Raw genomic sequence first — 15,803 nt, forward strand, 5'->3', positions numbered from 1 at the left:
CCTTTTCAGCGTGCTGTGAAGTGAAGAGAGTGAAGCGAATTTCGGCCCTCCAGATATGTCAGCAAATAAACGTCATAAATAAAGCATAATTTCTTGGTTCATTAAATCCCCCAGAGGAGCGCCAGTTCATCTGTTTCTGGTGAGTCTCAGTTCACTGTAAACAGTAAGTTACACACAGGCTTACTTTAGCGGTATGAACCTGAAAAAGAGACCGTTGTTCTTGTGATTTACTTTAATTAACAGCTCTTATCTTTGGCGCAATAACAACATCATGATGCAGGTTAGTAAGAAGTAGAAATGAAGCTATGTCAGGTCTGATCTCAAGAAGAGAAGAAAACAACTTTTAAAATGCTTTAGTTGCAGCCAATCAATGAGAGTTTACTGTAGCTTACAGAAGAAGAAAATAGGCATGAGGATTAATGACTTTAAATACAGTTGTTGTAAATCCGCACTATTTTTTGTGACCACAACATGAACATGTCATCCATCACCTTTGAATTTAATACTGTGGACTTCAGTAAGCAAACAGTTGCTTATTTAAACATCTAATGGTTAAAGGTATAATAAGTAGGATTTTCCTAGAAAAATAAAATAGACTTTTACAAATGTAAAATAATATAAATCATCACTTATGGGCCTCTATACATGTGTGTTGGTGAGTGTGTGTAGACCCTTGTGAGACCATTCCCTCTGCATCTATTCTGTTGTTTAGCTTTGCACAGGACGTTTTCAGGAGGGGCGCTGTTGTGGTTCCCTGAGCCAATCACAGCGTATAGGTGAGTGTGGGAGTGGTTCAAATTAGCAACTGGGCCACATTCAGACCGGCGAACATGGCAAAAGAGCAATGCAGAGCTGGCCTTCTTTCTGTTGGACAGGTAGGTGCCTCAAACCGGGTAGGACAAGCTAACCGGCGGTTAGCATGCTAGCGCAAAGGTAACTGTGATACTGTCTGTGAGAGTGAGCTTCTGGGAACGAAGAGCCCAGAAGGAGGGGCCCAGTTTGAATGTGTTGTTCACAAAATGTAAGGAAAATCCTAGTTATTATACCTTTAAGTAACTTCTATCCATCTATCTCTTTAAGCTCAGTTTTTGGTCCCTACCAACTCCAGAGGGAAACCTCTGTTTATCTGCTAAATGCTCCTCTATCTTCACCAGCTGAGCCATAACTGTTTGTCTGCTGTTCTGAGCTGACCTGGTAGTTTACAGCAGGTTTTTTAAAGCTGTTTCACTGAAAAGAAGACGCCTGCTGTGGCTGAAAATAGTTGCAGCTTGTCAGAAAAAAATTGAATGAAACTTGCTATAAAATGTCCTTAAAGCTGAATTAAGCAGAAGAAAATGATGGGATAATTCTATGTATGTTCCTCACTACAAAGGGATCCCTTTCAAATTTCATCATTGGATACTTTTTTGGCATGCAATAATATTTTGATTATGGTCTTATACTGATGGCTTCATTAGGCAATAGCTTCCATATTGTGGAGGAAGAAATAACTGACAATTGTAGCATTTGCTGCCCTTAACGGAGCAGAAAATGTTCCTGAGTGACTGTTCCTGAATTGACCCGACATCTTGGGCGACCATCATCAGTCACAGTTCAGCCTGAACCTTCTCAACTTTTGAACAGATGGCAGGAACGGTGCAAAGTGTTGTTTTTCCCCAAAATGTCAATCACTAGCCCAGCCAGACTCTTAACCCTGGTCCGTGTGTGTGTGTGTGTGTGTGTGCATGTGTGTGTGTGTGTGTGCGCGCATCAGGTAACAAGAGACTGACAGAAAGCCAGACCAGAGCTCATCGTCTGCTCTGCTACGATCCCCTGCCAACCTGCCAAAGCATCACACTTCATACGCTGACAGACTCTCTTTATCTGGATAACCCCATCGCTGTCTGTCTCCGCGGGTAAAGACACAGATTTTCACTCAACACCAAATACTTCTGTCAAATGCTTTAGCAGACCTTGCCAGGTCGTGACATTTGGTGGGTGGTTTTATCCGAGGCATATTACAGTGCATCACGAGCGCCCACAGTTTTAACATGAGTGGGCCCAGTGCAAATCAAACTGCTAACAGTGGCAGCACAGCGAGCTGCACAGGATGATTATACTGAGTGTTATGAGAGGAAATCTTGGTTGCAGTTTTACTGGAATCATTGTGAGCAGCAACACAAAGACAGGAACAGAAACAGTATTGATTGGCTGTAAAAGTCCTCCTGACATTAAAGAGAAATCACTACATCCTGGATTCCATAAGAGCAACACGCACAGCCACAAAGGTCAGGACATTTGTTTCATTTAAAAATATAGTGCCTGTGTCGGTGGACAACATTATCTGTGTCACTATGCCAGTGAGTCACTGTCAGCTTTATGTTTGTGTGTGTCTGTTTTTAATAGATTCAAGCAACAAATATCTCCTAACCTGGGCAATGTCAGCTCAGGGGATTTCAAAGATAATAACATTCACTTCATGTTCGATCTGGGTGCAATTTTCAGGAAGAGATTCCACATTACTTCCGAATCTTAATGAGGCAATTAAAAAAGATTTCTGCTCCCTCAGAGCCAATTATTTTCAAGGATCGGTGTCCAAAGCTTCAGAGGTCACGCTCATTCTTTATGACCATTTCTTACCAAATGAAGCAATATTGATTCTTTGGTGGGGAAGTCATCGTCTCTTTCCTCTTGTTGAACCCTAAACTACCCAGACTACTTTTAGCTGTGGTAAATGAAAGCAAATTGATTATTTTTAATTGTTAGACCCTGCAATTAAATTGGACATAAAGCTTTCAACTGTTTATAACATTGTTTGACTGACCGCACTGAAGTTAGAGGAATACCAGAAAAAGTATCACTAAGGCCATGTCCACACGTACATGGAAATTATTATTTTTTTTTTCTCTGCATCTTGGCCTTTCGTCTACACACAAACACCGTTTTAGGTCACTGAAAACTGATCTTTTGTAAAAGTCCGGCCAGACTTTTAGAAACTCCGTTTCCACGGAGACGTGTAGACGGGGTAAGCGGCATTTTTGGCTCGTGGCGTCAGGCTGTGCGCCATTGGCTCCTTTGTGAGGCGTCACAAATGAGGAGACATTCCTTGCAAAATGACAGACGTGACAAAAACAGTGATGCTTCTATCCGTGCTAACAGGACTTTATGTTCTATATGTACAAGTACTAGTTCACTATATTGAGGAACAGAGGCATCGGGATGCACGACCGGGTTCTATCGCCACCTGTTGGTGTGGCATTCACATGACAGCGTTTCTGTTCTGTTTTTGCGTTTTTGTTTGGACGGGGATTTAAAATAATAAATTAATAAAATATTTTAAATTTTTGGAATATAATAATATGCAGTGATAGGCACAAAGAGTGCCTATCACTGCATATTATTTGTTACTTGTAATCATGGAACTAAAACCTCTCAAAAGACAAAATTTTCACACAACTACCTTGACCGTGTCCAGGTCTCCGGCTTTAGCAGCTTCCAGAAGTCTGTAGTCCACATCGGAATTTCTCACCGGAACGTTCTCTACAGAGCAGAAGGAGAACATTGGAAATCGAACGCTACAAATGATCACAAAGTTAAAGCCACTTTGAGAAATAATCCCTGGGGACAAAGTGGTACCTCTCATCTCGTCGCTGATCTTGTACTGTACATGCGTAAATATCATTCTGTGACACATAAAATCCTCCTGCTGTCTTTAATTTATTTTTAAGGATTTTTTGGGGGGCTTTTTGACTTAATAAGATAGAACAGCTGAAGAGTGACAGGAAATACAGGGAAGAGAGAGTCGGGGATGACATGCACCAAATGGCCATGCAAAGTGGCAGCCCCCTCCTGCTGTTTTTTAACTGTCAAATGCATCACTCAGGGTGAACCGAGTGACAGCGGTAACAGCCATTAAAAATTAACCACAGAAAAAATAATCTATCTTGTCAGTGATGGTCTTGTTTGTTTTTTTTAGGTCATAATGAGGCATCAGTATGAATATCAGTAGAGCTCAAAACTCCTCACAGAAGCTTTAATTAACAAACTACAGCTTGTTAGTTCAGACTGGAAAAGGGGGAAACAGCTACCCTGACTGCTAAAAAGTGAACATTGATGTAACCAATGCAGGTTTCAAAAATCAGTTTGTTTCATGAGAATTGCTTACAAGACAATTCTGGAAATATAGCAGTGATGTAATGTGCAGTTACCTCTTCCACTGAACACATAAGCTGTCTCACTATGACTCAAACGCTGTTTACCTCCAGTCTGAACGTATCAATAATGACCTTTTAAAACAATTCCAGTTAATCCCACTGTTTCTAGCAAGTGCATAGCAACCAAAACACAGCACCCACACATCTGCACACCCAGCCACCCACACGCAGACACAAAGGGCGCTGTACCGTTGAGTATTTGCTGAACAGCTTCGTTTCCCATCTGAGCAGCAGTGAAGCCCTGCAGCGACACCAGCGAGGGGTCTGCCCCGTAGCCAAGCAACAGCCTGCAGGTCTGAAGGTGGCCCGCCAGCGCCGCGCGGTGCAACGCCGTCTGACCCAGCGTGTCCAGGGCGTTCACCTGCAAACACAAACACCTTTGTATCATGAGCCATGAAAGGACTTTGAGTTACGACATTATCTCACACACAGCTTCCCTTCACTAGATCCTCCTAATACCTAATATCTGATGAATTGATTAATCTCTGATGAGATATTTTCGTTTAGATGAGTGGGATTTATTCGTCTTCTGTCAAAAAGCCAGATCTATAGTATGTCTGGCTCAGAATTTGCATACATTTAAAGCTACAGTAGGCGACGTGACTTAAGAAGAATTTGGTAAAAATAACACATTGTGATCATCGCTTTTCCCTAACAAACAATCAGGGTTAGATTTCCATGTAACTAGCCAACCACAGCGTCTCTGTACGAACTAGCGTCATCCAGCTTCTATGTGACTGACTCAGCAGAGCGCACGCAGAGGTTGTGTCAGTCAGGAGCTGTGGCAACTTGTGGTAAATTTCCTCTACCTGCTTTGCTAATAACAGCATAGAATGCTAAACAAGCAAAAAGAAGGAGGAGCTTGGAGGAGAGAGAAGCTACAAAGAGGACACTAAATAAAAAGAGGGATCAGACAAGTAGGAGTGTAAGGGGCTGAAGAGCGATGCAGAGGTTGCCCTGTTCCTTCTTGACAGGTAACGGTAGCTCTTACGGTAACAGCTAACGGTAGCACAAAGCTACAACACCTAGAGGTAAAAGGTGGTCCACACCAAGCATCATAACTGTAATGATAACTTTAATAGTATTTGAACATTTTTCCAGCAATACAGTGAACTTTTTGGAGCAAACAGCATCTCTCCTCTCTCTCCTCGCCTCGGTGGGGCTGAGAGACACAGCACAACGGCTCCGTGGCACACACCAGTTGCAAAATGCGCTTGCATGTTGTGTGTAGCGGAGTAATACAGAGAGGAGGGATGTTTTTTCCGCTGGAATGTTCATGCTGCTTACTGCCACTTTAATTAGACGTTTCTATTTGCAGGGAGTCCTGTTCTGAAACACAGAAGTCAGCTGCTGTTTTACACTTCCTCATACTTCACTATTTTCAAACATTCAACCCTTAGGTCAGAGCAAAATGGCAGCTCTAAAATGTAAACCATAGCTTTAATTCAGCAGGTCTATGAACATAAACCCTTTAAAGTTTAATGTTTCGGATCAAACATTTACTGTCATACATAATACTGACACTTTTTGTCCTTTTTTTAAAGGAATATTTTACTGGCCATTTTTGTCTTTATTGGAAGTAAAAGTGTGAACAGAGACAGGAAATGCAGGGAACAAGAGGGGAACACAAGCAGCAAAGAGCCGAGGGTTGGGGTTAAATCCGGTGCTGCTGCGGTAAGGACTCTGCCTACCAGGTGAGGGGGCCCCGAAGGGGATCAGCGGGAAAGAAACATTAAGTCTGTTTGGACTGAATATTCTGGATTGCCTTTGTAGGCGTGGATGAGATAAAAAAAACAGCAAAACAAACAATAGAAAAACGTTTGCGATATCAATCTGATTGCATGTGCTGATAAGCAGATGGATGTAAACAGAGATTTACATGAGATTATAACAAGCACTTAAAAAAGGATTAAAGCGGAACTAATGAGATTTATGAACAGATAGCTGGATGAAGATAAGAATGCAGATATGACATGATGAGTGACGAGCTAAATACAGACAACACTGTGGTGTACCTTAGCGCCATGTTTCTGTAGCACCTCCATGATGTCGTTATGGGCACGTTCTGCTGCCACATGGAGAGGAGTCATGAAACTAGAGAGAGGCGAGAAAAGGTGGAGATAAAGGTGAGCGTTAAACATTGTTTAAGTTGATTTAGTTTTACATGCATTTATATCAAGTGTCCGACTACCAGTTGGCAGCTCAGGAAACACCGATATCAGGCTTCAATCACCTGCGTGTGTTTAATCATTTTGTATCCAAACATAATGATGATCAGACTTTGTGTTTATAAGGTGAACTCACTCTTTATTCTTCTCATTCACGTTGGCGCCTTTCCTCAACAGCAGCTCCGTCACCTGTTTCCTCTTGGGGTGCGGCGATGCGACTACACAGTGCTAACACGCACACACGCACACACAGACAGAAACAAAAGCCCCTTTTAACTTCAACTTCAACTTTAACTATATTGTCCCCTGAGGGAAATTTGCTTTGCAGGCAGGTAAAAAACATAAAACATAGAAAACACAATCAATCAAATTCAGATACAAAACTGAAATGGATAAGGACAACTGAAGGCGGTACCATCATTACATTGTTGAGAAACAGATGCATTATAACTGTTCATTTTTAAAAATTTAAATTTAGTTGTGTAATGGCTTGTGTTATGAATGAATTTTTCATCCTGTTGGACTTAGCCTTTGGCAATCTAAATCTCCTGCCAGAGGGTAGGGGCTCAAACTCGGCATGGAGAGGATGATCAAGACACTGTATGATGTCCTGAGCCTTAGAGTTTACCCTCCTGCAAAAGGTTGTAGACAGATCAGGTAGTGTAACACCAATGATTTTACTGGCTACTTTAACAATGTGTCCTAACCTCTTTTTATCTCCTAATGAGAGGCTGCCAAACCAGGAGATGATGGCAAAGGTCAGGACTGCCACTGATTATTACGCCTCTGTTACGTTCTGTCTTCTATGTAGAAAGCACGGAGGCGGAATGGTGGGGCGAAGTCGTTCCGCCTCTGAGCCGGCATCGGAGGCAGTAACAGAGGCGAAACGGCGGAACACTATGTAAAAACCAATGACTGTATATATAGATGGACGACTCGTCTCCATCTGCTCTCATTGTACGGAATTGATGCCAAAATAGCCCCGGTGTTAGGTGCTGCCATCTTGTGATGGTGAAGTCATTTGGAGCAAGAGCTGTGCAGTAGAGATTGGCGGGTGACGCCACCGTAGCCACTTCCGCTAACCAAAACACACATATTATTTAACATACGTATTTAACAGCAGAACAGCTTCTTGTGTCGGTCTGAAGCAGATGTTCACAGATATGAAACTTCAATGACTGCAGTGATTGTTTTAGTTACGTCTCCTCTCACCGTTCCTCCTCTACTCTGATAATCAGGAAGAGATCGGCTGCAGGAGCCGTATTGGTCAACAGAGCTGTCAGTCATCATTTTTACAGCATCAAATAACTAATTAAAAATAAACTCAGAAAAAATAACACTTGGACGTAAATCAGTATGATAAGGACTAACTATACTATAGTATAGTAACTATACTAACTTTATACAGTCTATTGGGTGCCGGTGTTGCTTGCTCCAATTTAAAATGGTAAAGGTTGCAAGACTGAGCTTCATTACGGCGCTGAGGTGGAACCACAGTGTAAAAAGGGCTATCATGTGAGCTTCTCTGCACAACTACAGAAATCTGTGTGAGAAGCTGTGTGTGTGTGTGTGTGTGTGTTGTTTCTTACCAGTGCAGTCTCGTGTGTGTGAGGGTGTTTGAAGTTAATGATCTCCAGCGCGAGGGTCTTCTTAGCCTTGGCCATGTCAGCTTCCCGAGCAGCCTGAAGCAGCGAGTGGCCCTTAAACTCATCTAAAGACACGCAAACACAGAATGTCAATATGTTGGAACAGAGAGAACAGCCTCGCTCTCACTAAGAAAAACATTTTGGCGTTTAACTTGACAGGTTTCAAACAAATCAAACCAAACAGAGGAGCATGTGCTGCTTCAGGAGGAAAGTCATGGGGTTTTCACCCGACCATAACAATGTGTTATTTTCCTTGCAATGACCCTGCAGCATGCCATTACTTCTGAGAGATTACTTTAAAGTTTGTAACAGCAAGCTAATAGCTTATAATGCAAGAGTCTGTGTGCTGGAACTGAAGCGGAAACAAGTGATTGTGCCCCTGAGGACAAAAAAAAGCTATTTTGCTTTAGAAGCATTTCATGCTGCACAAAAGGAGTCTGTTCAAGTCTTTGTACCGACGGAGCAACAGCCGGCGTTCATGCATTGATTATCAGACATTCAGACGTACGGTATGAACGCCACTCAGAAGTCAAACTTCAAGTTATGACTCGGTCAAGAGAGAGAAAACGAACACCGGCAGCAGCCTCAGCAGTTCATTATTTAAGAGGAACCTGAGGTCCTTTTTCATCCTTGTTAGTCCACCAGAGTCGTCCAAACAGACTCCTTGAAATGAAGTGTCTTCTTGAGCCCTCATCACAGTTAATGGCCTCAGTGTGGACACGCATTGTGAGCAGTTGTACCGAAGCCATGTTTTCTTCTCTTATTCTTTCCTTTTAAAGATTATTGAGACCAGAGGAGGGAAAGGGATCCAGTATTGTAATGTAAACAAGGTGTTACTTTGGTTTCCTTTCTCACATGGAGCTACTTTCACGTCAAGAAAGTACGAAAGCTGACCTTTCAGTGCCTTCATACATGCCTAAGATTGGAAATCCATGACGGTGAACATTATGTCTGACTGTTATTGAAAGACCAGCATCCCAGATTTACAAGCAGCAAACCAGCAACCAATCTAATTTACATACCCCACTGTTTGCTTTAATTATCTTTGCTTATTTAGCTTCTTATCAACTCAATTATGCAATATACAAACCAGGGGACATGTGCTTTTTCCCTTTTCTTGCTGAGAATTAAAGACCGATGAAGCTACAGACTGTTAGCTTAGCTTTGTATAAAGACTGGAAGAGGGAAAAAAAGCTAGCTTGGCTCGACCAACCGTGATAAACATGAAAAAAAAAAAGCGTGTTTCACAAAATGTCAAACTATTCTAATATAATAGCCATTTTTAAAGTGATAATCTTGAACTTTTTCATTTAAATAAATGTCTTTTAAGTCGCTATCTATCACCGAATGAGGTAACACAATGGTGATTGAGCCTATGGCCCACTGATGAAAGCCTTTGCATTAGCAGTATTATGGACTGGGTGTCTGTGGCGACTTTCGCAGAAAAAATCACAAGCGGCGCCCAGTAAGTGACGCGTTTTCCATCATCCAGCAGTGGTTGGTCTGCCAGAGAGGGTAGGCGGAGTGGCTGCACTTCCAATTTCTGTGAGCATTGCAAGGAAACGGTAATCTACTATGGCTGAACAAACAAAGAAAAGATCAAGGACTACAGATACAACTTCAAAAATCCAAATCCAAAGAAAAAGAAAACAAATTTGACGCTCAAATGAAGACAAACAGTCTAAAAAGGCAAGCCAGGAAAATCAAGAGTTAGAATCATGACAAAGGGAGCCAGCCGTAGACATCTGGTTAAATTGGCACAAGTGGTTCTGGGCAAACTAAACTCAGATTTATTCAGAAAACATAAAACATTTTATTCAACATTTGGCTTAACATCGGGATACCAAAGGTTCAATTTCTTCATAGAAATCAAAAAGCTGGGACAGATTTTTTATCTGAACTCCACCTGTCTATACCTACACCAAACACAGAAGCTGTGTCCCAATCCAGGGCCTGCACCCATCGAAGGAGGCGGTCCACGGAGGATGCGCCATCCGTAGCCCGCACAGACCATTAAAGTCATACTGAAATGAGACGGGCTGGCCTACGGAGGATTTCCTGTGTGGGTCACCAGGTGCTCCTGCCGTTACCCTTGCCTCACCAAACGCCACTCCTGTTGCCTAGCAACAGGTAGCTAGTGGGTTCACTAGCAAGCATTACTAATGCTACATAACTTAACCTATTATTTAAAGGGTAGATTTGTTTCAAAGTTTCGTTTTTTAAACATGTGTATCGCTAGCTATATGAACCAAGAACTGTATTTCTCGGCCGCGTAAGAGTCCGCCATCTCAATTGAATTAGCGCAATGAATCTCGGGATACGTTATGCTGCGAGGGATGCACCTGATGGATCCTTCGTTGCCCTGGAAGGGGGACGGATTTGTCGGCTGCATCTGAAGGAGCCTTATATGACATAATTGGACTTCAAATAAGTCCTTCTAAGGCCGCAGCCCCTGGATTGAGGACACAACTCGAGACTTTCAGAAAGAAACATCCACTGTAGGCTTTTATCCGCTAAGGCAGAAACCTTCTTTCACCAGCCAGAGGCCAATTTAAAGCGTGTATGTACAGTACATCTCCCAACATGTATCTCAACCGCATCTAAAGGGCATGCTGCTTTTCATTTGTTAATGGGACAATTTTAAGAGAATATTTTTCACTGGAAATTATGTTGATGTTGATGTTCCAATTACATGCTCTGCTTGCCTTGAACACAAAATTCATTTGACAACTGACACTGTTTTTTGTTCTCCAAAAGCTCTGTTCAAAACGGTCTCTATACTGAACTTGGACTCTTGTTCTGTAGTGTTTCCTCCGGTTAAGTTCACATGAAAAGCAGCCGACTATGATTTCAGTTTGTCCTGCTCAGCCGGTTTGTTTGTCCTTTGATGAAACGGTTTGCTTTTGGATGTTAGCATATAATTCTCTAATATAAAACTCATAACTCCTTGATTTCAGCTCCAGAAAACACTTGACTGCACTGTCACAACGTTCAAAGAAGTTCACATCAACTGCTCCAAACTGACTGCTGTAAATACACCCATCCCCAAAACAACCTATTCATGAATTCAGCCCCATGACACATTTAGCAGTATATGCAGTTTATGTAAATTGTGCCTCACACTCACATGTAAGTCTCTCCTTCAGCTCCGGAGTGGGCGCCATGTCCACAGAGCTCTTGCTGTGGCAGTTGAGCAGGGTGGGGTCGGCCCCGTGGCTCAGCAGCAGAGAGCAGACCTCCACCCTGTTTTTAGATGCCGCTTCATGGAGTGGGGTGAACTGCCACAGATCCATGGCATTAACACACGCTCCATGCTGGAGGGAAAGAGGGAAGAAGGAGGGGAAAAAGAGAAAAGTGTGCATTATAGACAGGAAAAATGTTGAATTAAATTTGAATGGTTCTAAAGCAGTGTTAACTACGTTAATGAAAATAATGAAGAAAAATCTTCAACGATTGTCAACAGTCTATTTTCCATGACGAAGACGCGTTGACGAGCTAAAAATAGATCATTGATAATAAAAACTCTGACGACACGTATGTATTTTTTTCGTTAACGAGATGTGACAGGACTAAAATGTTAGTGGTGGACTGTCGGACTATATTTTCTCAGGAGAGAAAAAGTTTTGACTAAAATGTTTAGAGTTTTGGTCGACTAAAACTAGTCTAAATTTGATAAAATGATAAAGGGTAAAAATTACTAAAATCTAGGAAAAATTTCCGTCTTAAGACTAAATCTAAAATAGCTACCAAAATACACACCTTTCTAAAGAGAACTAAACAGTATTTCTTTATAAACACAGAAAAACAACAAAACAGCAATATAATGAAACTTTGGATTAAACTTATATTTTTGTTATAAGCTAAAATATAATTATATTCATTACGAATAAATGCCACTGCCTAGCTTAAGCTGAGCTAACGTGTGCATACCTTTAGCAGCAGCTCCGTTACTTCATAGTGTCCATAGGAGCAGGCATTATGTAGAGGCACCAGACCGCTGGAAGGGAAACATACAAAACAGCATTTTAGTAATGAACAGTAAATACGTATTTTAACTATTCAAAACACAGTTAACCGTCCTCATTCTTTTTTCTTCAGTTCAATAACGAACTAATTAACAAGGCTAAGCCATGCTAGCATCTCTGTCGTGCTATACTTAGGCATGCTAACATTCTCACAGTGACAGTGTTAAAATGCTGAAGTTTAGCTGATCTAAACAAGCTACTTATATTGCGGATTTCACGGTATTGCGGAAATTTAGTTAAAATTAAAGTATTAAGTAGTATTATAGTTAAAAATGACAAGAACTTAAAATTGAATGTGTTGGTCATGCTTGATAAAAAGTTCAAAGTCACAAAAGTTATGATTTTATTATTAGGGGGAAATAAATGTTATTACTAAATGTTCTTATAAAACATTCATGAGACATGTTGGTGCAGTAAGATCAGTAAGGTTAATTGTCTGAGGGGTGGCTATGGCTCAGTGGTAGAGTCGGTCGTCTTTCAATCAGAAGGTTGGAGGTTCTATCCCCAGCCCCCTCAGGCTACATGTTTAAGTGTCCTATGAATGTGATATCTGATTGACAGTTGGGCACTTAACGTAGCAGCCTCTGCCATCAGTGTCTGAATGGGTGAATGTAATATGTAGTGTAAAAAAGCAGCCACAGCTTTGAGTGGTCGCAAAGACTAGAAAAACGCTATATAAGTACAGTCCATGAACAAATCTGAAAAATTCAATATTTTCACCAAATACATTCTGAGGGAGGCCATATCATATCGTTTAGATTATACCGGTATCATTTGTTTACGTGATAAAAAACTGTCATATCGCGATATCGACAATGTAAATTTGCAAGACAATTGTTACAGCTAACAAGTTGCATATTGTTTTTCCTGTTCATTATAGAAGCATTCGCCTCTGCTTTAAATCAATACGAGCATGAGAGATGCCTGTCAGTCTGTGTAAGCCCCGCCCCTGCATGCTCGGAGTGTGCGAGTGTGAGGAGGCGGGGCCGCTCAGCTGAGAGCAGAGAGCGCATTTGCCGGAGAGCAGACTTCAGTTATTGATAGATATTAGCAAAAGAACTGAAGACAAGAAGAACAGTTGCATTTTACTGCACAGAGAGCAGTCATCGTCATTACGTGCTGCTTCAGAAAACATTGGTGGCAGCAACGTGACGCCTGACAGGAAGCATTAAACAGTTTTCCAAATATGCCACGCAGACACGTTCATGGGCTTAATGAATGAACACATCAATTAATTACCTTTATCTAGCATACCATTCACATTTCTTCTTTATTTCTCTTCAGATTACCATCTAATTGTCTAAGACGAGAGTCTAAGCAGATCACAGCTTGTAGTAGGCAGGCTAAAGCAGTGTACATGTTTTTCTATGTTGTCATGTATCAAAACGTGAACACTGACTGGGTGGACACAGAGTGGGCAATAACGTACAAAAGGCAAAATTTTACATTGAAAATGTGCCAGGAACAACCAAATTTGGGATTTTACAGCCAACGTTTCCCCTGGACCCCCCTAGCTGGCTACTTTTTACCCTGGCTAGAACTGAATACTTAAGTATAAATAAGTATTTAATTCACACAGGATTATCCAAAAATAGGCTTTACCCTGTGGTTATTCTATATGGTCTAATTATTTATTAAATTACCAGGAAAAGAATCCTGTATTGTGATAGAGGATTTTGCCCACATCGCCCAGCCCTATCTGAGGGGTGAAATTCTGATTGAATTTTGCATCTCCATGCTCTCACATCAAAGGGTTTATATGTGGCTGCCTTAATCTTATGGCTTATACTCATTTTCAAATCAACACATAAATTGATGGCAACTGCTGGAATCAGAAAATGCAACTATAGTCGTCGTCTTAAAACTCCCAAACCTCAAACTTAATCATGTCTCAGTAAGTGCATGGGCTAGTTTTACCACAAATGTATCCATAAAACAATTTGGATGGATACGCCGGATACATCTGGCAACAGTATTTTTACAGTCTTTAAATTAGTGGAGAGCCAATGGAAAGCATTGTTGGTCACTTCTTAACCACCCTACGTGTTTGCACTGCTGCCACTGAAATATGACAGATTCACTTCCTCCAAAGGTCACAATACTGGCACATTTAAAATTTGCTCTGCCATTACCTGCCTTATTTTAAATTCCTTTTTTTTTTTTTTTGACTTTGATTTGCTTGTACGTACCCCTTGTCCTTGGCGTGGACATCTGCTCCGTGTTGTAGTAACAGCTGAACTATCCTCACCCTGTTGTATCCCGCTGCCAGGTGGAGGGGTGTGGACTGGAGAGAAAGAAAGGAAGAGACGCAGACAGAAAGAGGGAAGTAAGACCAAGGGGAGATGAGAAAAGAGGCAGGGGAAGTAGAAGACACAGAGTGGGAGGAAATAAGAGAAAAATACAAAGTAATTGTTAGCCCACATGTTCACGCTACAGCACGACAGCATATCATTATGATTCCCAAACATCAGCTCTGTGTACAAAGTGTGCAATAAGGAAGCACACATTCTGTTTCAGCCAGATGTACGCTCACTTCTTGAGGAATGACTTTTCAGAAAGAAATGGGCTTTCCTTCCACTGAATCAGTCTAAATTGATAAAGCCTGACTTTATTCCCTCCATTTAACTGATGGAAAGCTGCACTTCTGACAGCTCTAAGATGGGACTGAGATGAGATGGCTTCAGCTGTCTGTGCAAAGTTTCCTATAGGCTCTCAGCAAAGGCCATTCTTCCTCAAAGCCTGAGTGACACCCAGACTGCTGGAGAAATGTTACGGCGGGGAGAATGTTCCCATTTTTCAGTTAAATTGAACTTTTTACAGGAAAAAGTAATGGCAAACTTGGCTCTAAGTCTTGATATAAAAGCCATTTAACAAGACCGGGTGAACTAAGGATCAGACTGGTAAAAGGACTGAGATTAAAAATACAACATGCAGACTAATATTAAAGTTTTTAGATACTTAAAACACTCTACTAACAACTCTCAACATCCATTGGGGTCATCACTCCCTGAGATCTGATGTGACTGTTCTATAAGTGCAAAGATTCTTCCGCATCATGCAAACAGTCATCACTTCCAATGCAGTGCAAGGGATTCTGCTGACACACATTATACTCTCAAACAAACACTGGCATGTCATGACTGTGGGGTGGCAGCAGGCTGAAGATGTCTGTGAGAAGGTAAAGTGCTGTTGTTGTAGGTGTAAGCAAGCGCAACCCCGCTGTTAAAAAAAAACTGCAGTTCCTCCAGTGGCCACTTGAGGCTCCAGAAAACAAGAAATAACATTATAGCAGATGGGAAAATGCCCATTTTTGAAGCAGGAACTAACATGTTTACAGTCTGTTACAAAAAACGTTTTTGTTATTATTGTTCAAGATAACTGTACAGGGGTAATTTTTTTTAATAACACATCCGTTTTAATTATATTAAACCTTAAATCATAGGGGCCGGCTGACTTGATTGACAGGTGGATCCTGCTGGCTGTCTGCTGGACGTCAACACTGACACACAGTCACTGAGCTTAACTTCACCTGTTTGTGTTGTTGGAGCCTTTTGGGGATTTTTTCATTCAAAATTTTGACAAATAATCTGTCTGAGTGAGTTAAATGCTGCTATTATTGTATTCTTCTTTTGTGTGATCAATCAACAACTACAGTCAGCCACCACCACAAACAGAATCCCCTCTGTGGGAAACACAAAGTTAAACTATCTCATTCACGAGCTAATGGATCAGACACAGACGCAGACTGTTTAGCTTTGATAACTTGGTGTT

At 41.4% G+C, this 15,803-nt stretch overlaps 1 protein-coding gene across 1 annotated transcript in view; it reads right to left on the minus strand.

Moving 5' to 3' along the window:
* Positions 1–15,803, minus strand: part of LOC138601865 (poly [ADP-ribose] polymerase tankyrase-1-like) — a 115,204-nt gene that overhangs the window by 37,589 nt on the left and 61,812 nt on the right. Inside the window, exons 7-14 of the mRNA XM_069673140.1 lie at positions 14,222–14,316; positions 11,938–12,004; positions 11,135–11,321; positions 7,951–8,072; positions 6,498–6,589; positions 6,209–6,287; positions 4,383–4,554; positions 3,440–3,519 (exon numbers count right to left, since the gene is read on the minus strand). Coding sequence (XP_069529241.1) covers positions 3,440–3,519; positions 4,383–4,554; positions 6,209–6,287; positions 6,498–6,589; positions 7,951–8,072; positions 11,135–11,321; positions 11,938–12,004; positions 14,222–14,316 — 894 coding nt within the window. The remainder of the gene's footprint in view (positions 1–3,439; positions 3,520–4,382; positions 4,555–6,208; positions 6,288–6,497; positions 6,590–7,950; positions 8,073–11,134; positions 11,322–11,937; positions 12,005–14,221; positions 14,317–15,803) is intronic.

Source organism: Semicossyphus pulcher, unplaced genomic scaffold (assembly GCF_022749685.1).
Source record: "Semicossyphus pulcher isolate SPU_LCO1_2020_fin unplaced genomic scaffold, fSemPul1.0.p SCAF_22, whole genome shotgun sequence".
NCBI lineage: Eukaryota > Metazoa > Chordata > Actinopteri > Labriformes > Labridae > Semicossyphus > Semicossyphus pulcher.